We start from the raw sequence: 23,324 nt of genomic DNA on the forward strand, positions 1-23,324 counted from the left end.
AGGGGTGTAGGCTGCAGCGTCCACATAGTACACTCCTTCAGGCTGTCCATAGCTGCGTTGTAGCGCCTTGGTTCGATGTTTGCGGCGTTTGACGTGAAATTCGGGGTGCATGTTTCTGGGTAGGGGCTGGATGTGGTATTGGCCATGTATGTTCGGAGGAAGTTGATGTCGCCTGCTCTCGTTGAATGGTGGAGCACGATGAAGTTGTCTCAGGATCTCGCGCCCAGCTTCAGTTGTGGTGAGTCTATGGTATTGTGATGATAGATGGGCTTCGGTTAATTCTTGAAGGGTATTTAGTGTGGCGGTGGCCATCACCCTTTATGTGGATGCTCTAATTGGCACACCAAGAGCGACTTTGTGTATCTTGCGAATCAAGCAATTCACAGTATCCTCTTCCTGCCTAGAGAGTGAGAGATACGGTAGTGCGAAGGTGATTTTGCTTAAGACAAAAGCCTTGATTAGCTGAATTAGTTCCTTCTCTCGAAGCCCTCCGTGTTTGTTGGAGATCCTCCCTATCAGGCGGAGCGTATTATCTACCGTTGTTTGTAGTGTTTGCAAGGTATGCTGATTTGCTCGGTTGCATTGGAGGTGTAATCCTAGGAACCCTATCCTGTCTACTTGGGGTATAGGGTGCCCTTCAATCGTGAGTTGGATATTCGGGGGTGAACTCCTGAAGCGTCTTGTGGGGCGTAGAAGGAGAAGCTGTGATTTGGTGGGGGAGCACCTGAGATTCAACTCGTGACCCACTTGCTCGACCTGATCAATTGCGGCTTGGAGTGTGTCTTGGATGTGCCCGTCAGAACCTCCGGTCATCCACAGCGTAATATCATCCGCGTACAGTGTGAATCGGAGGTCAGGAATCTTCTTGAGAGTGAAAGCTAAAGGTCGCATAGCCAAATTGAAGAGGAGGGGAGAAAGTACTGCCCCTTGGGGCGTGCCAGTGCTTCCTAAACTTATTTGGCCAGATTGTTCGCTGCCTAATTGTAGCGTCGCAGTGCGCTTCGTGAGGAAGCTGCGTATATAGCTGTAGATTCGCTCCCCGCAGTTTATACTGCTAAGTTCGCGTAGTATGGCTAAGTGGGACACGTTGTTGAAGGCGCCTTTGAGGTCGAGGCCGAGCAACGCTTGTGTGTCACGTGCGCCGCTCGGTTCGATAATGTCTTCTTTGAGCCTTAACATGACATCCTGACAAGAAAGAGATTTGCGGAAGCCTGTCATTTCCGAAGGGAACAAGTGATTATGTTCGATGTATTTGGAGAGGCGTAGGTGGATTACGTGCTCCAAGATCTTCCCTATGCATGAAGTCAGAGAAATTGGACGGAAGTTATCAATGTGAATTGGCTTATTCGGCTTTGGAATGAAGATCACTTTGGCTGCTTTCCATTGTTGGGGTATCTCTCCCTCTTCGAGACAGTGGTTGTAATACTCGGTGAGTTTGCTTATGGATAGCTCATCGAGGTTTCGAAGCGTTTTATTAGTCACAGAGTCTGGGCCTGGTGCCGTGGTGGTTCGCACTTGGTTGAGGGCATGTCGAACCTCCGCTTCTGTGATGGGGCTGCAAAGCTCTTCATTGGGTTCACCAGCATAGTCAGGCATGGGTATTTGCGTAGAAGGGGGCATATGTTTGGAAGCCAGGTTGCTGAACATGGTCGGCAGGTCGGCTGCATGTTCATGCAGCAGTTTATTCATCTGGTGGTTGTTGTGCGTCTTAGACGTGGTGGGGTCAAGCAGGTGCCGGAGCAGTTGCCAGGTCTTTTTAGTGCTGAGAGTACCATGCGCTCCTTCGCAAACCTGAGTCCATTGCTGCGCCGCCAATTTGATAGCATATTGTTGGATCTGATAGTCTAATTTGGCGATTCGGATTCGGAGTTTACGATTGTAACGTGCTGTTAGCCATTTCCGAAGTAAAGCTTGCTTCGCTTCCCACATGTGTAGTAGCTTGGAGTCAATTGTGGCCAAGGGTGTGTCTAGCGGGAGAGTGGTGGTATGGGCCTCTACGTCTGCTTGCAAGGCGTTCGCCCATTGATCAATGTCGGTAATGGTTTCTTCATTAGTGTTGCAGCGAGATTTTCTGAATTCTGTCCAATTCGTAAGCCTCAGTGGTTTCGTGGCTAACGGTCTGTGCTTAAAATCTACACGGAGTTCAAGGATGTAATGGTCGCTTCCCAAGTTGTTTTGAAGGTTTTGCCACGTCGCCTGAGTGATGCGGTGAGTTAAGGTGAGGTCGGGGGATGTATCCCTACTGACGCCATTTCCTAGCCGGGTAGGAAGAGTGAAGTCATTGTAGATGGTGAAACCTTGATTTTGTATGTGCTGCCATAGAGCTCTTCCCTTAGGAGTGGATGCGGAGTGGCCCCACATTTGATGGGGGGCATTGAAGTCGCCCGTTACGACTAGCGGCTGTTTATTGGCGTTAGCTTTGGCCGGGGCAAGCATGTTCTCAAAGCGGTGGTGTCGAGCATTGAGAGGGCTATAAACATTCAACACGCATAGCGTGGGTTGGGTGTGGCGTTGAGGTAGAATTTTGATGAAATCGTGGGGGATTTCAGTACTGCTGAATGTGTCCCATTTAACAGAAAGATGTCGCCTTGCAAGTATGGCAGTGTTGGGCTTGTCTATGTGAGGGTCTTGAAACGTATTGTATCCAGGTAGCGTGATTTTCCCGTGTGTTTCCTGCAAGGCTATAATGTCAGGGAGCTCGTTAAGACTCTGTAGAAATAGTGTTAGAGATGCGCGCTTGTTGCGGAACCCTCTGCAGTTCCACTGCCAGATGACTAGACTACGGGCTGGCTTCATCATTATTGTCATTTTGAAGGACGGGAATTTGGGACGTCGCGGAGCGTCTTCCCCAGCTGTCGATTAGCTCTTGAAACCGGCAAAACTGTGCAGATGCCTCACAAATAAATGAATCAAGCTTGCTCTGTAGTCGATTTTCAAGGGCAACAAGTTTGTTTTCCAGAATGTCCATGCGGTCAGTGAGGACAAATATGGCGTTTTCAACGGTGTTCTCAGTGTCTGTTATTTCGGCATTCTTCCTTTTTGCGGGTGGGGGCTGCGTGTGTGATGAAGGCAGCATTGGAGTTACGGCTTCCGGCGTAGCAGTGGATGCAAGTGTGTCCATGCATTCTGTCGGAGGACGTGTGAGTGTGGGCGCAAGCGTTTGTGGGAGTGGTTTGGAAGTAGCAACAGGAGTGTCAGTGATATCGATGGGGGGGTGGAGCATTGCTTTGAGGTGCTTGATTTCGTTTTTAAGCATTTCGTTCTGATTTAGCAAGTATTTGATGAGAGAGCTATCAGCATATTGTGAGGAGCTACTATTGTGGGAGACTACTCCTGCCCAGCTCACCTTTTTATGGCTGATGGGCGGTGTCTCCTCGTTGCGTGGGGCAAGCGGAGGCCAAGCTTGCTTCGATGATGGGAGCTGCGCCGATGCTGCAGTGTTCTTGCGGCTGCTGCTCTGCGGCGTCTCTTGTCCAGTGCGTTGATGGGGGGCCTGTACAGCGTTCCTGGCCGGAAGTGGCAGTTTAGATTCTGGAGGTGCCGGGGGTGGTGTCCGTGGTTTGTAGCGAAGTTTGCACTCTGAGGAACCAGTCTCGTGTGTTCCGGTGCAGATGATGCAAGTGGGAGTACAGCTGTGGTCCTGAGGAGGATCTGGCATGCCGCATTTTGGGCATAGACATATGGTCACATTGGGGCAGACGTCTTGGCGATGGCCAAGCTGCCGGCACTTAGTACACGCCTCCACTTTTTGTCGATATGGTCGGCAGCGGAGGTCTGTGCGGAGGTAGTCAATGTAGAAGGGGACCCTTGAGCCTTCGAAAGTGACCAGGATGGAGTCTGTAGAGCCCATTCTTCGAGCAGCTAGGATGTTGATTGCTGGATTGGACTCTCGAAGGTTAGCCAACACGTTCCCCTCTACCTGGGAGGCCGGCAGCTTGATGATACCCCTACATGAATTTTTAGGGTCTGCAACGTGCGTGGAGACTTCGTAGCTCTTGCCCATGATGCTTAGGGTGGCGATCTTCAAATAACGATCAGCCCTGTCCATGCAGGGAGTGCTTATGATGATTGTGTTGTTAATCTCGTTGGCGCGGAGTCGATCTAGCGATGCTGCAGCCGTGGAGAGACCAGTGGACTTGATGACGATGTCGCGGAGAGAGACTGGATGTATGTTGGCGCAGTTGACTCCACCGTGTACACGAAGAATTATTTTGTACTCTGCGGCTGGAAGTGGAGGAGGACGAGGGAGAATGTGGCTTACTTGCGGTGGAGTTTTTAGGGTGAAATGGGCGAGGCTGGCGAAGGCTTCTTGGTGTTGGAGAAAATAAATTTCTCGCGCCAATCGAGGATCTCTTCCGGAGTCATGTCGACGCTGTCGACGACGCCGTCCTGACTCATGGCTGCTGCAGCTGCTACCGCCGACGCACGCTGCCGGCGTTGCGCGGCAGGGGCGCGGGGGTTCGGATGTTTCGAATAAACGGCGATGAACTGAAGATGACAGGTCCGATTTCCGCTGAAGAGGTGTCGTTCGACAGCGGGTCACTTACAGCACCAGCGATCCAGAAATCACAAGAGTCGAGGCAAGAATTTGGACACAGCACACGAAAAAAGACGGAGCCGATGCATCATGCAACCACAGCGTTCCCAAGTGATGGAAGAGATAGATTGTCTTTCATTGATGTTACGCTAGCGGTACGGTTATAACTTGAAAATATGAATCGGACTGAATTATTTTGGACAAGCTCGAGTGAAGAAATAAGGTTTTCATGGTATGGGTCCCACACAGCTGCAGCGTATTCTAATTTAGACAGCACTAATGACTGGTAAAGTAATAATTTTAAGGATAGTGGTGCTTTGGAAAACTTGTGGCGTAAGTAACCGAGCATGCCATTAGCTTTACTTATTATGTACTCAGTGTGAAGGTTCCACGTTAGTTTTGCTGTTATATGAACTCCTAAGTATTTGTACGAGTAGTACGAGATAGTAAGTAGGAAAAGTACTCGTGTTCCTCTGCATGCGCATAACTTTACATTTATTAATATTAAGTTCCATTAGCCAAGTGTTACACATATCAATCACATATTCCGAGTCAGACTGACGAGCATTAGTGTCGTCGTTAGTAATTTTTTCACGCTATATCACGCAATCGTCAGCAAACAAGTGAATGTGAGATGTGAATGAAGAAGGTAGGTCAATAATGTAAATCAGGAAAAGTAGGGGCCCTAGTACTGATCCCTGAGGCACACCAGAACGAACCTCAGTCAATGATGAATCATAATTATTTGCAGTAACAAATTGATAACGGTTAGTAAGAAAACACTCAATCCATTTCAGCAGGTTACTGTCAAGTTTTACAAAAGCTTGAATAGCAGCAGTTTGTCGCAAAACTTGTCGAACGCTTTGCTAAAGTCTAAAAATACACAGTCGGCACAGGAGGCACGATCTAATATACAGTGTAATCTATCAGTGAAAGATATTAGTTGGGTTTTACATGCGAATGTTTTGCGAAAAATATGTTGAGCTGAGGTGAAAAATGAGTTCGAGTTAAGGACGTTAACGAGATTAGTAAATATAACATGTTCAGGAAGTTTGCAACAGGTGCTGGTAAGCGAAATCAGGTGGTAATTCAGGGGTGAGCAAAATTTTTCTTGTCTTCCTCCGCCAATGAGTGGATCATTGTCGCAACTGATTACTTAACGCGTTACGCTAAGACGAAGGCACTACCGCGCGGGACAGCATCTGAAGTTGCCCAGTTTTTTATGCATCACATCGTGCTTCGGCACAGCGCACCGTCATTCATCATCACTGACCGAGGGACGGCATTATGGTGAAGTTCTGGACGACATTTTCAAGTTGAGTTACACGAGTCATCGAAAGGCCACTGCATACCACCCTCAGACGAACGGCTTGACAGAAAGACTAAACAAAACACTGGCAGACATGATCCATATGTACGTGGATGTGCAGCACAAAACGTGGGACGAAATCCTGCCGTATATACGTAACGTTTGCGTACAACACTGCCACGCAGGAAACTACACGATTCGCGCCGTTTCGCCTCGTTTATGGTCGAGATGTTCAAACTATGCTAGACGCAGGGGCGTAGCTGGGGGGGGGGGGGTGCTTATGGGGCTTCAGCCCCCCCCCCCCGCCCGAAATATTTTCGTGCTGTCCATGCACCGCTGACCAAAGCAAGCCCCTGCTTCGGAAATCATTCAGGATTTTGTCTAGGATGTCTTTTTCACGCTCGAAAAAGCATTTTACCGCGAGCATTGCGAACTCAGGAGGGATTTCACAACAGTGTCCAAGCACCGGGAGTTACATAACGCAAGCAGCCCCATCCGAGCACAAAGTTTCAAGGCCGTCTTAATGGCGAACGGGCTCGCCGTGGCATCTCGCGGAGGCTGCGGAATCTATGGAGCGCATGGATGTCAATTTCGAAACTTTATGGGTATAAAGTTCTTAAAAACGTTTGATGTTAAACGTGCACTGGCATTTCCAAAGTTGTGCTTCCGATTTTCAATTGCGGAAATTTGTTGGTTTAACGCTGTCATAAAGATTTGACACCAAAGGTGTATTGACTTTTCTAAAGTCGTACATCGGAACATACAACAAGGCAACCAAATCAACACACTATCCGACAAGTTGACAAAACACGCAGTGAGGTCCGATGAGACGAAGCGTTGGGGTGATTTATTTGTGCCCGCCATCTCACACAAAAAAATAACATTTTTTTTTCACCTACTCCAAAGCATCCATGTCAAGACACTAAAGCCAGCAAAGGTAGCTACTTTCTGATTTATTTTTTCAACTTTGACTTTTACTCACGAGGACACGTTGAGCCTCTTGAATGTTTTTGTTCTCGCTACCCTACCCGCTGGCTGCCAGAGCCTGCCAGAGCGCATGCGTTTTTCTCGTGTTGCCCCGACCACCGCGCGGCGCAGTACGGTGCGCATTCGGTTTTCTCTTGTCGAGTGGATTTTTTCCTGGAAGAGTTTTAGTCTCTTTCTTGCTAGCAGACTAGAAAAAGGAACAATGGCCGCTCGTCGCCATCACTGTGGGGACTCGATGAATTTCACCGCGTTCGCTTGAGAGCAGCATCTCCGGAAAGTCTTGTCTAGCCGGTGTAGGATACCGAGCACTATGCGTATGGTTCTAGGTGGACCAAAAGTCTTACGTTTTCTCCTATATTCTTTCGGTAGCCACATTAGGGGTCCAAAGTAGGCATTCGATTGTGGAGATACTTTCGTTTGCGTTTTTTTTTTCATTTCGGTGCCCCCGACCCACAAAAGGAAGAAAAAGACTGTTGTGGCACAGCGAATTGTCGCATGGTGAAAGTTCGATTTTGTTACTCCTTCTTTTGCGAAAAGTAAAGCAATGGGCCACGAGACGCTTCACTTCCCGAATGGTCTTATTATATTATTCCGATAGCAATTATACGGACACTACCGATGCATTGCTGCCGTAGCCCTCATGTTTCGTATAAAGTCCAAGGCCAATAACATCGGGGCCGCGAACCGCGTACTGCATGTGCGAGTGAAAGCGTGTGTGTGTGGGGGGGGGGGGGGGGGGACAGTGGCATGGGTGGGCCGGCGATGGTGGCTCTGTACTGCGTGCGCAAAGGACAAAAGCGGGGAGGAAGCGCGCCGCCTTCCGTCGCGCGTGATACATTGGGGGGAGTGGATGGAATAGGGGTGGGATCTAGGATTCCGTGAATCTGTGATTGCGCAACATGTTTATTTGCCTTATTTGATGCGCTATATACAGGGACTTTTTCTTAGATACGTAGATTAGTTGGAGACTTATACGCATATTTAAATACAGTAAAAGCTCGTTAATTCGAACCGCATGGGGAAGCCGCTTCAGTTCGAATTAACGAAAGTTCGAACTAACGAAAGTGAAGGAGGGCAACAGTACACTGCGATTTGGAAGCAGTAGGGCATGTCAGACATTTGGCGTGTCAGAAAGTGATGGCGTGTGCCGCGAGCAAACGCCATCTTCAAGTCGAAGCTCTGGGTCCGACTGTGCCACACCACCGATGTCCACCGAAACGAACGTTAGCCGAGGCTTAACACCATTACAATGAATCGCGACGGCCGATACCTCCTAAGCTGAGAACAGAGGTGCACAGCCGATGAAGACTGCCGAGACAAAGACGCTGAACATGTGAAGGTGGCGAAGGCCCTGATTCGTTGGTTCTTGATTGCAAGCGCAGCTGCGACGTACTTGATTCGCTGTGTTTTGGAGCTTGCCGTGCCATCTCCGCACAACATTAGCAGCTGTACAAGATTTGCAAAGCCTCCGAGATTCGCAACGGGCAACAAGTCTCGGAGGTTACGTAGAACAGAGAGGCGGCAGCCGCCGCTGCCTTCTGGCTGACCCCGCGTCGGTTAGATTTTTTTCCGATTTTGCCTTCTCTCGCCGTTCTCTCCGTTTCGGAGGCAATACAGCCTTGTGTGTAGGCAGTAGGCGCGTTTCTCTGGCCGTGTGCCAGGCGACCGTAGTTCGAATTATCCGTGAGGGAACCTTCTCGCGTTCGAATTAACGGACTTTTTTATACATAGACTTCTGTGGAGCTTGGCCGGACCAAATCGTACAGTTCGAATTATCCATAAATTCGAATTATTGAAGTTCGAATTAACGAGCTTTCACTGTATCTTGTTGGGATGTTTTGTGTATAAGTGCAGTGAACTTTGTTTCCAGTGACACTTTTCTGCCCTTTATCAAGCTCTATCTTCGCATTCGTAATGTACGGGGGTGATCAGATGGAAGTGAGCCAATCCACCCCGCGCAATAATGGTTCGGTTCATTATCTGCGAGGCATGCGCGTATCCCACAGGCATCTTTCATTTACAAGATTGACATGCAGGGGTGAGGATAAATGTTCTTTAATGCTCTCATACATTGGATTGAACATGGTTGCGTGACGTAATGGACGCTCCAGAAGATGAGCAGCGTGGTGCCGTGAGGTTTTTGACTGCTGAAGGTGCTTCCTAAAAAGAAATTAGTCGCCGTATGGCTGCCGTGTACCTTGATCATTGCATTTCATTGGCCACTGTGAAGAGTTTGAGCAAACGGTTCAAAGAAGGACGTGAAAGTTGCAAAGACGAACTAGGACCGGGCCAAAGCCACCGTGCAATCAACCACAACAAAATTGCAAAGGTTGATGAGCTACCGAGACAAGAACGGAGGATAAGCATCGATGAACCGGCCGAGCGTGTGAACATTAGTCATGGTTCCGATCACGCCATAATTCATGAACATCTCGGTTATCGGCTCGTGTGCGCGCAGTGGATGCCCAGGATTTTGAGCCACCGCCAAAAGACGGAGAAGTTAGGCGCTACCTTGGCTCATCTGATCCGGTATTACAATTAGAGGGACGACTTGTCTGCACTTGTGATCGGGGACGAACCGTGGTGCCACTATTACGAGCCTGAAATACGACGCCAAAGCTTACTGTGGAAACATTCGAATTCACCACCCCGAAGAAAGCAAAGGCCGTCATTTCCACGGTGAAGGCGTTGTTGACTTTTTTTTTCGATCGTCTGGGGCCATTACTGATAGAATTCAGCGAATCTTGAGATACTATCAATTGTTTCCGATATTGTGTGAAACGCGGGATCGGCTACGTGTCTCAATCAAGAACAAACGACTTGGAAAATTGACGAATGGGGTCAACTTGTTCCACGACAAGTTGCCCGTCCCCACGTCGCTGATGTGGTTAATATAAAACTGGCGAAGTTCAAGTGGGAAATGCTGCAATATCCGCTATACAGCTCAGATCTGTCGCCTTCCGACTTCCACATTCTGGGGCAACTGAAGAAAAGAGCTCAAGGCAACCAGATTCTTGTCGGACGATGAAGTGAAAGAGTCAGTTGCAGACTTTTTGGAGCAGCAATCCAAGGAGTTTTATGAGACGGGAATCACGCGACTCGTTAGTCAATGGGACAAATGTGTGATTGCTCATGGAGACTACTTTAAATAAAGTACTTCGTTTGTCATATATTCGCACTGGATCACTTTCATTTGACTCGCTCTCGTATATATTGCAGAACTGCTTTTTATACGTGCTCTCTGTTGAGACTATAATTTCGGTGCAATTACTTACGATTCAGGACGGGTGACAGCTGCTTCTGTGTAATGCATTGGAGCAAATTACAGCGTCATTGAGATTTTTCACTGGCCGTTCCATGTTTGCAAGAATGTAAACAACGTCCTTGAATGACAAAGTTTCATTAACATATTTAACCTCAACTTGTTCATTTATTGGCCATTACATTTTTCGTATCAGTGGCATGCAATACTTTGCTGGTTTCAAACTGATATAGTTCTAAAGTTCGCGTGATATTTTCTTTACTCATTGAATAGACAAAAACCTGGAAGCATAGATATCGGTTATTTCGGGCACAACAATTGGCACATAGGATTATATTCTTTTATAAAAAAACTAATCATTTTACTTGTTTTGACAGTACGCTCAAGAATTCGTTGTTTGCAGGATCTTTGGAAACGGCAATGCAGGTATTATTCATGTATTTGATCCCTCGACAAATTGTTTAAGAGGAAGCTTTAGCTCGGGCCTAACTTCAATTTGATCTATTCAGGTACATGTAAAACGCAGAAACGCTTTTCTGAGATAACCCCTGGATTGATTATAGTAAAATTTGTTGAATTTGAGAGAAAAAGTTGAATTTTCGTCTCTGTTGGTAGCGGAATTTCGATTTAGGGCCTGAATTTTGTTTAAAATATTTTGAAAAATACGAAAGTTCGAAAAAATAGAAGCACAATGTTTACAAACTAAAAGGTCTGCATCAAGAACAGATAACGCCGTTCTGTAAACGGCACCTACTATAACAGTCAAAGCGGATAAATTTGATATGGCAGTATTTACGTGAATTGGTTACGTTGTGTACAAGGGTTATGCAAAAGCCGTATTTCCATAATACTAAATTTTTTGTGATTCATGTGTAACATATCAATATTGTACGCTGTAGATGCACTATTAGGTGAAATTTACGGAGTTGTGATATCATTTTTTATTGTTAAGTTGACAGTTTCGTTTCCTAAGAATTTGCACTTTTTGCCACTTTTTAGTAAACAATTGACAACCTAAATAAAAATTCGAAAGAAACAGTCACTAGAATGTTTTTCTTTTAAATGCAACAAATCTCGTCAAATTCGGTGCAGTAGTTGCCGATAAAAACGAATTCTCTTTCTACACGTATTTAGATAGGAGCGCCAGAGCTAAAGCTTCCTCTTAAGGAGGATACCGAACTGCAACGTGAGCCTCCGATATTTCTGGCTACACCACTGGCTAGACGCCATAATTCCGTATGAAGACATCGATCAGCGCGACCAGTTAGCTCGTGACATCGATGAGTACATTCAGCGAGCCGAGGAAGCACGTCAACTGGCCCGTGTGCACATAAGACAGCAGCAGTGTACTGATGCAATAAGGTACAATCTCCACCGTCGACAAGTTATCTATGAGCCTGGTGACCAAGTTTGGGTTTGGACCCCCAGTAGACGGCGAGGCCTCAGCGTGAAATTCCTGAGCAAGTACTTTGGACCATACACAGTACCAAGGCGTGTAAGCGACGTGAACTATGAAGTGATTCCGGACGGAGACCTGCCATCGTCCAAGCGCCGATTATCAGGCGCAGATATTGTACATGTCGTCCGCCTCAAGCCGTATTTTACACGGTGATGTTAATAAAGTGTACTGGTGAAACACTTTTTTTTCTGCAGTAGCATCGTTCTCCAAAGAACTGCGATGCGTTTTTTTTTGTTCTCAACAACTGAACATATTTTCTGCCTAGTGTGCTAGCGCGTTTCTCTTTTTTTGTCTTACCTCATTTTTGTACTTTCGGTGTACGTCTTGGGTCTGAGCATCGAGTCGATGCATCATTGGGAGGGGGCATAATGCCACCTGGTGTTTTGAGCCAGCAAAGGGTCAGCATTGCGTGCCCAGCAAAAACGGCGAAGAAGACGACGAAGTCAAAAAAAGATCCCAGGCCAGCTGGAGAACCACCTTTTCCTGTCTGGCTGCTGGTACTGTTGCTTGCTCTTGCCTTAGCGCCGTGACAATACTTAAAATCAATTTATGGCTACATCTGGCTATTTCTAAATAAATACCTAAATGGCTATATCTAAACAAACTTGACTTAAACGCAAAAAAGAAACGGAATTTACAGTTCTTTTATTCCAAGGATAAGCAAATTGATTACGACGTAAAACATTTTTTTTTTTTGTGAATCACAACTTCAACATGTTTCAAGGCGTCCGTTTCTGGGTGTTACATTTAACAAAAACCTAAGCTGGACAGAGCACATAAATAAGCTACGCACTAAGGTTGCGCGATTTGTTGGCTTGCTACAACGGATCCGATGCTTTGTGCCTGTCAGACTTCACAGACAACTGTACTTTTCGTTTGTGCACCCGCATCTTAGCTACTGCCTCTTAGTATGGAGAAATGGCAATAAAACAGATATAGAAAAATTGGCAGTACTTCAACGGCGACCTGTGCGATTGCTGCACTTCTCAAAACAATACATAGGGTATTCTATATTGATGACGCGTTACAACATTCCTAACATTAGATACTCTTACAAAACAAAGATCTCCATACGGCTATTTAAAGAGATCTCCAGCAACACTGAACTATTTTCAACTCGTTACCTGAGTAGACACAGGATACAACCTACATCGCACATCAATAGTAATAAAGAAACCAAGGACAAAATATGGCACGCAAACGATCGAATATGAAACTATGTGTTTATGTAATACGTACCCTAACATTGTTGACGAAGCTATAAATTGTAGTGCAATTCACAAATTGAAACATGCAATACAAGACATACTGTTTTCCGATCACAGCATGTTTAACGAATGTTAATGAAGTTTTTTGTTTGATGTCAATAGTGATGTTATTAATGTTATATTCTGAATATGTAACTTTTGGTAATAACGGAATGTTCTTTCCTTGCAGTACTGTATTTATTTAGTTACTTGCTATTTTGCAAAGATTTAATAATTTTCAATGCGTTTAAAATATTGCTGTAAATGGTTTTGAAGTTTTCTGTCTTATTAGTTCTGCTACTTCTGCTGCTACAGCGAGGTAAAGGCCTTAGATTACGCCTTACTTTTGCCTTACCTTGCGGGCAAACCTGGCATTTGTTTTGGCCCAAATAAGTGAATAAATAAATAAATAAATAAATAAATTTAAACTACGTGTGCGCAGCCAACCGCAAAACGCAGCACCTCACGACATCAAGAAAGGAATTAAACAACCGAAAAGACGCTACGCCACGAGTTCGTGCTACCGTCGGGGCGGGTCCTGCGAGCAAGTTTCTGGTCACTGTGATCGACCCGGTCTTGTGCAAAATTTTTCTCTGGTCGTGACGCTAACCTCTCTCGCCGCTGACGGCGGCACAAAAATCGGCTAAAATTTGTTTCCGACAAGAAATAACCCATAAAGTGCGCTCGAAAGTGTGCATGTTATAAAACATTGCGCGATATAGCAAATCGTTGGCGTGATTTTAATTCGCAAGCGGTCTGCGCAGCCACCACTGCAATCGTCTCTGCGAAGCGGTTCGCCTGGCTAACGTGTTTTCTCATTGCTACCAACGACGTCGGGAAGACTAATTGTATTGTCACTCGTGAGCGACATAAACGTGCAGACGTTGATTGTGCTGACGAATCATAATCACCATCCTGGCTACGCCCACTGCAGGGCAAAGCCTCCCCCATACTTCTCCAACTACCCCTGTCATGTGCTAATTGTGGCCATGTTGTCCCTGCAAACTTCTTAATCTCATCCGCCCACCTAACTTTCTGCCGCCCCCTGCTGCGCTTCGCTTCTCTTGGAATTCAGTCCGTAACCCTTAATGACAATCGGTTATTTTCCCTCCTCATTACACGCCCTGCCCATGCCCATTTCTTTTTTTTTTTGATTTCAACTAAGACGTCATTAACTCGCGTTTGTACCTTCACCCAATCTGCTCTTTTCTTATCCCTTAAGCTTACACCCATCATTCTTCTTTCCGTAGCTCGTTGCGTCGTCATCAATTTAAATAGAACCCTTTTCGTAAGCCTCCAGGCTTCAGCCCCGTAGGTGAGTGCTGGTAAGACACGACTGTCATACACTTTTCTTTTGAGGGATAATGGCAACTTGCTGTTCATGATCTGAGAATGCCTGCCAAACTCACCCCATCCCATTCTTATTCTTCTGATTATTTCAGTCTCATGATCCGTATCCACGGTCACTACTTCCACAAGTAGATTTATTCCCTTACTACTTCCAGTACCTCGCTACCTATGGCAAACTGCTGTTCTCTTCCGAGACTGTTAAACATTACTTTAGTTTTCCAGAGATTAATTTTTAGACCCAGCCTTCTGCTTTGCCTCTCCAGGTCAGTGAGCATGCATCGCAATTGGTCCCCTGGGTTACTAAGCAAGGCGATATCATCAGCGAATCGCAAGTTACTAAGATATTCTCCATTAACTCTTATCCCCAATTCTTCCCAATGCAGGTTTCATTTCATTTCACTTCCTTAAAGACCCCGTAGTAAGGGTATTACAGAAGGGGTGGGAATACAACGTATACAAACAAGTGCTATAATGTATTTAATTCTCTAAATAAAAGTTCTTACATCTTCAACAAATTGTGAAGAGCAGGTGACGGCAGCGATTTGATGAGGAAGGTCATTCCAGTCTTTAGATGCTCGGTAGAAAAACAAGGCTGAAAATGTATTTGTACGTGAATGTGGTTGTGCTACCTGCGGGGGATGGCCAATGCGTCGTGACCGGCGCGTTGGGGGAACAATGTACGGTGGTCGATTAAGCGTCGAATAGTAGAACCTGTGTAAGAGGGAAAGGGTGGCAATGCGGCGACGAAAGGATAGAAGCGATAAGGAAGATTCTTTTTTTAAATATGATATGCTGACGTTGTAAGAGTATGTGGGATGAATATACGTGGGCCACTATCTTGTACACGTTCGAAAAGCCGACGTTCGATTTCACCTTGCGCGATTGTCCAGGCTGCGCCGATATCGCGGCCTAGGCCTATCTAGTCCAATCGTGTGAGGCGAAATCGAACGCCGGCTTTTCGAACGTGTACAAGATAGCGGCCCTGGTGGCGCGATTTTGAACTGCCTCGAGGGCATTGGCGAGATATGCTTTATTCGGATCCCAGATGGCAGATGCGTATTCGAGTGTCGTTCTTACCAGTGATCTATAGGCTAACAGCTTTACATGCAATGGAGCGAGGCGAAGGTGACGTCTTAGAAAGCCCAATGTCTTGTTAGCCGATGAAATAATATTAGTAACGTGCGCATTCCAGGTTAGATAATTAGTCAAGGTGGTACCTAGGTATTTGTAGGATTCCACTGATTCCACGGTGACGTCACCAATCCGATAAGAAAAACGAGGAGGGTGATGACGATGGGTAAACGAGACAAGTTTGCATTTGTTGGAGTTGAGTGTCATCAGCCAAACATCACACCATTCTTGTACCCTGTTAAGGTCGGATTGAAGAGTTATTTGGTCAGTGATGGTATTGACTGCGTGGTAAATAACGCAGTAATCGGCAAACATACGGATATGGCAGGACACATGCAAGGGTAAGTCGTTAATGTAAATTAAGAAAAAAAGGGGGCCAAGTACGGACCCCTGTGGTACGCCTGATCTGACGAGTGTAATGTTTGAAGCGTGGTTATTAAATGAGATACTGTGAGCGGTTAGTTAAATATTGCTCAAGCCATTTTAGGATATCAGGGTGCAAATGCAAACGGGACAGTTTTAGTAATAGGCGTTGATGAGTGATTTTGTCAGACACTTTCGCGTAATGCAAAAATGTGGCGTCTGTTTGTATGTTACGGTCAAAATTAGCATGAACATCATGGAGAAATAGTGCAAGTTGGGTCTCGCAAGAACGGCCCCTGCGGAACCCGTGCTGTGAACGATGAAAGAAGTTGCTAGAATCTAGAAAGTTCATGATATGAGAGTAGATTACATGCTCCATGATCTTGCAAGGAACACTTGTCAATGAGATGGGGCGGTAATTTAGGGGAGAGTTTTTGTTGCCCGATTTGTAGGCTGGAGTAACCTTCCCCATCTTCCACTCGTCTGGCATGGTGCCTGTGAAAAGCGACTGTGAAATTGTTAAATATAGAAACTCTGCAGAAATGTGTTTCGTGTTTTTTTAGATAGAGTTAATGTCATCGATGCCAGATGATGAAGACAACTTAATATGTTCTATCATATGTAAAAGCCCACGTACTGTGAATGTGATGGCTGACATGTTGCATTGTATATTTGTGGTTGGTGGGGTTAGAAGTGTGTCCATTTCATTAGTGAAGACTGGAGAAAACGCGTTGTTGAACATATTAGCGCTGGTGAAATCTGTCACTGATTCACCCAGCTCGTTAGTAAGGTTTTTGATATGAGCTTCTTTGAGGTTTATCACCGGCCAGAATTTTCTTGGATTGGTAAGTAAAATGTTTAGCAGGTCATAGTGAAAAAAGGGTCGTTTGACATCGCGAATTCCGATTAAGTACGCAGCTTCGGCAGCGTAATATTTCTCCCGCGCAACTCAGCTTGCCTTAACTTCAGTGTGGCGATACAGTCGCTTTTTTATTTTCTTGTCGTTTTATGGATCTCGTAAACAGTGGTTTTTGTCGATTGGATTGAATGGTTATCCTGGGAATAAATTGGTTCTTTATTTAACATAGTTTATTTTTAAACAGCCAGTTATCATGAATCGAATGGTTATTAAATTCATCTGCAAAGGTAGAAAAGAATGCGTTTAATTCAGTATTTGTAGCCTCATAGTTACTTTTGTCATATAAACAAATTGTCTTCTCGTGCATGTCGCGTGGTGGGAGAGCAAAAGTGAAGGCAGCATCAATAATTTTGTGATCACTAATCTCACGAAGATATGTAAGGGATGTTAAGCGTTCAGGATGACTGGTTAGTATAAGATCTAAAATATTGGCAGATGTCCCCGACACGCGGGTTGGCTCCAGGACTAGCCGTGTTAAATTGTAGCTTGAACACACTTCTATAAAGTCGCTCGCTTCAGTTTGATTTGTTAGTAAAGCAGTGCCATTGTGCTAGTTAATGTCAGGAAAATTAAAGTCTCCAAAAAGGAGAATAATAGCATTGGGATGCTTTGAAGTAATTTCATTTAGTATGCTGTTTAAGAGACTAGAAGAGTCCCGGTTGATGGTGAGGGGGTCGATAACAAACACGTAGCAGTACTGTTTGTGGGGAACATTGACATTTTAACCACAGTGTTTCCAAGTGGCTGTCAATGTTAACTCGTGTGCATGGCAATTTTCGGTTCACGGCAATCAGAACACCTCCGCCACGTGCGTCTCTCCGATCGCATCGATAAACGTTGAAGTTGTAAAGATCGGCCAGGACTTCTGTGTCCTTGATTTCTTTTGTAAGCCACGTTTCTGTTAGTATCAGTAAGTTACTGGCGGATGATGACATAAGATTTGATACGTGTTCACGCTTTGGCAGAAAGCTGCGTATGATCGTGAAAATTACTGAAGAAGAGCGATTATTACGTGGGATGGGATGGCGAGTTCTTAGATTCGTGGGATAATGCGATTGCTATGCTGTTTCTTTGACGGTCTGTGATGCCTCTTCAAATATGTAGCTTTTAGTACCTATGTGCAATGTTTTGAAACGCAATGAAAGCGAGCAGATTTTGCTTTGCAAAAGCAACAAGGTGCCTGCGGGCGTTCTGTACAACCTCAAAAAAAATCTTCGCCGACACTGTGTTCAGTGCCTTTGAACTTACGGCCATTTGATAGGACAGTCTCTTTTGTCTTAAAGTACGTAAATTTAACGATTATAGGGCAACGGCGCCCAGCGGTATGCCTCCCGAGACGATGTGCTCGTTCGATTTCTTTTGTACCTATGTTAATGTTAAGGTGCTGAGAGCACAGCTGGGTTACGGCTTCTTCAGAGTGGGCGAATGTTTCCGAGGGATTAGTATCAAGAACACCATAAAAGATTAGGTTATTTCTACGTGATCGGTTTTCAGCGTTATGCCGTTCCAAGCAAGTGGCCAGGTCAGTAATTTTAGTAGTTTCTGCTTTTACGGCTTCGATTTCATTTCGCAACGGAATGATGCTCTGGCAAAGTTTTTCGACTACTGTAGCTCGGAAGTCAAATCGGATACCATCTTATTCGTTGCCAGTAGTTGGTTCCTAGTGTCTTTCGTTTCTGTGATCATATATTTTTGGTTGGCTGATAGTTTTTGCAGCTCCTTTAGCACAAGGTCAGCACTATCGGGACCCAGGCTAGACTCGATGTCTCCTGACAAGAGAAGCAAGGACCGAATGGCACAAACACTCTCAACAGCAATAGCGACACAGCACCGGGGGCTCGGCAGCTGCACCAGAGGATAATTGCTAGACTTTGCAAAAAGTGAATACTTGTTACCAACCTGCGTGGCGAAGAGCAACGGGTTAATTCTCTGCATTGGGGCACAGCAACAGAGCCCACAGAGCGGTGTCAACAATCGCGGCAGCTTTATACTTGGCGGGAGTCCCAGTGTCAGTGCCGATGGGACCTTCCACAGGGAATCCAGCATCCAGATGTCGCATGGTGGCGCTGACACAGATGAGGTTGCACAGTCGATTCCTATGGCGTAGGCGCCAGATGGCGTACAAGGTGGCCACGTGCCGGTTTCATTGATGGAGGGCAGCAGCGTACATTCCACTGGCGTGTTGATAACCGGAGTTATCGGTGATGACAGCTGCTCGTGGGTGACGATAGACACGAGCACCTGCGTGGCGAACAGCAACGGGTTAGTTGTCTGCATTGTGGTACAGCAACAGAGCCCATCCATCTATGAATTCCTCCTGTAAATACGTTGTGAATAGCATTGGAGTGATCGTACCGTGCTGACGAATATAGATGATTTATTACCAGCTGCGGACGGGTCGCAAGGGCCGTCGGCCTCGGATCCGACGGCCAGCGAGCTAAGCCTATATCTTGAAGGGGCAGCGCAATAAGACGAAAACAGACGGCAGGAACACACAGGACAGCGCTGTCCTGTGTGTTCCTGCCATCTGTCTTCATCTGTCTTCTGTCCCTTCATGATGTTGAACCAGTACCAACTCGCCCAAATATCGACCCTTCTAAGCCTATGTACCGTTTCCCAGCGATCCCTAGCTCGCCTGGCGTGATTGTTCGCTATACGGTCAGCGTCGATAAGCCGCAGAAGTGGTCCGAGTTCGTGCGCGCCGCTGTTCGCTTAGAATGGATCCCACTGAAGAGCAGCCAGACCTGCTCGTTTCATTTCGAGCGTGCCTAGTATAAGCAAAACCGGCCGAGCTTAGAGCCGTCCGATGATCTTCCACCAAAACTATGTACTCCCAAGCCTCATGGTGTGTCGATCTTTACCTTGCCTTGCGTCCTGCTCCGGAATATGCTTCATTCCCAAAGCGCCGTCGACGAATGGCTCGTAGAGTACGGGTACCAGTGCATACCCATATTGATAGCTGTCGCTAGCCGCACTTGCTGAGTGATTGCTTTGTAGTGGATCAAATCAAATGTGGTTGGCGACGTCTAAATTCGGAGTCGACTGCCGCAAGCAGGAAATAGTCGCCGGTGGAAGACGAAAATGAGGACGATGATGATGGCGAGGACATCGCAAAGCACGTGCAAACGTAGCAGACGAACTTGCAACATGGAACTCGCGATGCCTCGCGCGCCGGCGAGCGCGCTGGCGTGCGTACGTCACAGTTTTGTGCGATCACGTGTCCAGCTGTGTTTACATTCCTTTTTTGGCCCATCTCGTTGCTCTCTCAAACCGAAACTTGGACTGGTCGCTACAAACAAGGCTCCAGATAATTACCTGTCACGCTCTGAAGCCAATGATGTTTCGTGCCGTTGTATCTCGGTCATTAGCAACTTATTGCAGCAGAAAAAACAAGATCGAAAATTTTTGTGTCAGTACTCCTTTAAGCAATTGTTAACTTGGGCCGATAAGGAAGTAGGTAGAACGTCGCATAGGTTCTCCCTAGTCGTAGCTGCTACAGAGAAAGTACTGGGGAATGTGGGCCAATCCCGGAGGCTGTGCAGTTTAACACAGCGCCACACAGCATGAGCTTTCACCAGGAACGAAGACGAGAAAGGGACACGGGACGCATGCATGAAACGTTTTGAAAAACTGGCTCGAACGAGCCAAGTGCGCCTGTGATCGCTGCCTAATTGTTCGAGCTCTGGGCTGCTGTGCTGGACGGCAGAGGTGAGATTCCGCCGCGGCTCAAATAAATTATTTCCCGTTTATTAAAAGGAGGCGACCCAGGAACATATCTGTCTACCTACCGCAACGTAAAGTACCCAGAATGAGGTAAACAGTGTTTTGCATTAACAAAGAATGGACATATAAGCTGCCCAGCACTGCATGGAAATTTTGAAATCTGGCTCGCTGCAGTGGCAATAAATTGAAATATACTCACGCTGTCTTTGCAGGTACAATCAGGCGGAGCTGACCTTCGAGGACGCTGTGTTCCTCCGCTCGATGTACATCAACCACAGACCCTCGGAAATAATGGTCCACTGCAGCCCGTGTGGATTCATCGGGTCCTACACTCGCTTGATTGAAGGGATTCCATTGACATATGTACCGACAGTGTTCCCCACAGGTGTCTTCGGCACGCCTTTTAACGTAAGTAAATGTCGGAGCCTTGGTGAGGGACATAATTAGCAAGTGACCATACGAAATTGTGATTTGTTCCCCATCTAAAGCGGGACCTGAATCGCAAACAGTATGGATGCTACTTATCTAACGTTTCCTAGTGACTGGGGAAAGTCTGAAAAGCCCTTGAAATTCAAGAGCTCCGCCCTGGCACTGTTGTCTTTTTGCGGTGTAGTGCACGGAAGCTAAAACATATAACTGTAGATCTCGGCTCTGGCTTATCGTTTCCTATATTCAGCTATTCATTTTAATGCGTCTTCACATGCGTTCTGTCGGTTTGCATTATTCTGACAGCTATTTCAGTCCATGTTTCCGGCCGAATGTACGGGACGTCGAAGCAAAGTTAAGTTGGGAAAAAAGAATTAAATATATATAGTCAGGGAAATAATGGGCCTTGGAGTAAAGTATATTACAGCGTCTTGCAAATGGAAAGATTTCGTGGGTAATAGTTGTCATCCTTTGGATCTGATAAATGTGTCAATGTACATGTCTGCTGAATAAAATGGTCGTACCTTGAAGAAGTAATCTTTTCGAGCATTGAGGATATTTTTGGTAAACACGCGTCCTGGATTTTGAAAGGTCGTCGGCATAATTAAGCATTTATCAGCTGTGTAACGAGATTTTACTTTGTGAATAGGATCCCCTGGCATCGCAGGAGCGCGGCTAAGAGGATGAGGGCGTTGATCAAAGCTTCATGGAGCTTGCATTGAAGATGAGCAATGACTCATGTTCTTTACGTGCCAACCCATGCGAAGCTCGCAAACAAGCATCCAGCTCCATTAAACACTAGCAGATTTACGGAACGTTAAGTAGGCAGAAAGATCGACATTTGGGCGAGTTGGTACTGATTGAAAATCTTGAAGGTGCAGCGCAATAAGACGAAGACAGAAGGCAGGAACACACAGGACAGCGCTGAACTCACAACTAACTTTATTCGAAGGCATACGCAAACTTATGTACACAACCCATAGCCACGTGCTCTCCCATCGATGGCGTCATTATCAGTGCGCAGGCAAAAAAACGCAAAACCCTGTAATTTAATGCTACACTATAAGGGGGCTTAAAAATTCAAATTCCAGAGCGTTCTGAAAAGAGGAAAAAACTGGTTGTAAATCCATATGTACATAAGCTATCACACAGCCTCAGGAATGTAGCAGACAGGTTTGATGTAAAGGTTGATTTTTCTGCCCCTAACAAGATGATCAAAATTTGTGGTAAGATTGATAGGAACTTGGCCCAAGCTGCCTCCACTCATGCTGGGAAAGGCTGTACTGTTAAGCATACTTGCCCGTTTGTGCACTGAGGAATGGGAGTTGTTTACGAGCTTTCATTTTCCTGCGGTCACATCTATATCGGTCAAACAGGTCGTTGCCTGAATATTAGATTGTTTGAGCATAGGCGCTTGCCAACGGGTAATGCCTACTCGCATATCGCGCGGCATATCTATGAGCATGGGTGCACTCCAATCTATAAAAACACCACAATACTTTCCGCGCATAAAAATCAGACAACGAGGGAGATTATTGAGGCCTACTATATAAGGAAAAAAGAAGGGTCGCGTTGTGTAAGCATGCCACTGCTAAATTTGCAAGACAGGGAATTTGAATTTTTAAGCCGCCTTATAGTGTAGCATTAGATTACAGGGTTTTGCGTTTTTTTGCCTGCGCACTGATAATGACGCCATCGATGGGAGAGCACGTGGCTATGGGTTGTGCACATAAGTTTGCGTATGCCTTCGAATAAAGTTAGTTGTGAGTTCAGCGCTGCCCTGTGTGTTCCTGCCTTCTGTCTTCGTCTTATTGCGCTGCCCCTTCAACATGTTTAAGTAGGCATGTGCCAAGTACATTTGACTCTGTTAAGTAGCAGAATTTCGTAGCCCCGGGAGGGTTTTTCGTGCACAGACTCTCTTTAGGTACTCATGTATTTGGTTTTTCGATGAAAGTTTCATTGCAGTCCTAGAAAACCATTTATATTATTGTACAAGATATAGGCAGAATTGACATTGAACAACCGCAAGGTAAACATTCTTTTACTTCGTCTCCTACGTTCAAGGTAACCTTTCTTTCTGCTTATTGATAATTAGAAAGAGTTTGCCGGTATAGATTTATTGTATTTGATAAACAGTTGCACATAAATCTAATACTTGTTTGATTGAACCAATTTCTAAAATTTCCTCTTGCTGAAAAAAGTATGACATACTTTGACATAGCACCTCTTACACTCGTTAAGCCTGAATACAATATTCACATCTAAAGTGGCACGATCATGGTGATTATGGTGCGATCATTGCACATCATAAGAAGCGAAAAGACAAATACACCAAGGACAACATAGAGGAAATTACTTGTAGTTAATAATTGAATTATATGAATGATAAATTATTGGAAATGAAAGTAGGATTATGCGTGCTATGCTTTTGCCACTTGAGGTACTGCGACGCCGTTTTCCCATCCACTTTCTGGGGTATATGTGTTTTTACTAGTAGAACTAACCCTGCGAGTAGGGTGCCTCCATGCGCGCGCGCGCTCCGCTGAGGGTGAAGACAACTGCGTCGTCTGCTACGGCGGCTGCCATTGCCATGCCTACTTCAGAGGCGCGG

General features: G+C 45.8%; 1 protein-coding gene across 1 annotated transcript in view; it reads left to right on the plus strand.

The window, feature by feature from the left end:
* Positions 1 to 23,324, plus strand: part of LOC139048372 (uncharacterized) — a 118,044-nt gene that overhangs the window by 54,562 nt on the left and 40,158 nt on the right. The window contains exon 3 of the mRNA XM_070522756.1: positions 20,500 to 20,695. Coding sequence (XP_070378857.1) covers positions 20,500 to 20,695 — 196 coding nt within the window. The remainder of the gene's footprint in view (positions 1 to 20,499; positions 20,696 to 23,324) is intronic.

This window comes from Dermacentor albipictus, chromosome 8 (assembly GCF_038994185.2).
Source record: "Dermacentor albipictus isolate Rhodes 1998 colony chromosome 8, USDA_Dalb.pri_finalv2, whole genome shotgun sequence".
In the NCBI taxonomy this organism is placed as follows: Eukaryota; Metazoa; Arthropoda; class Arachnida; order Ixodida; family Ixodidae; genus Dermacentor; species Dermacentor albipictus.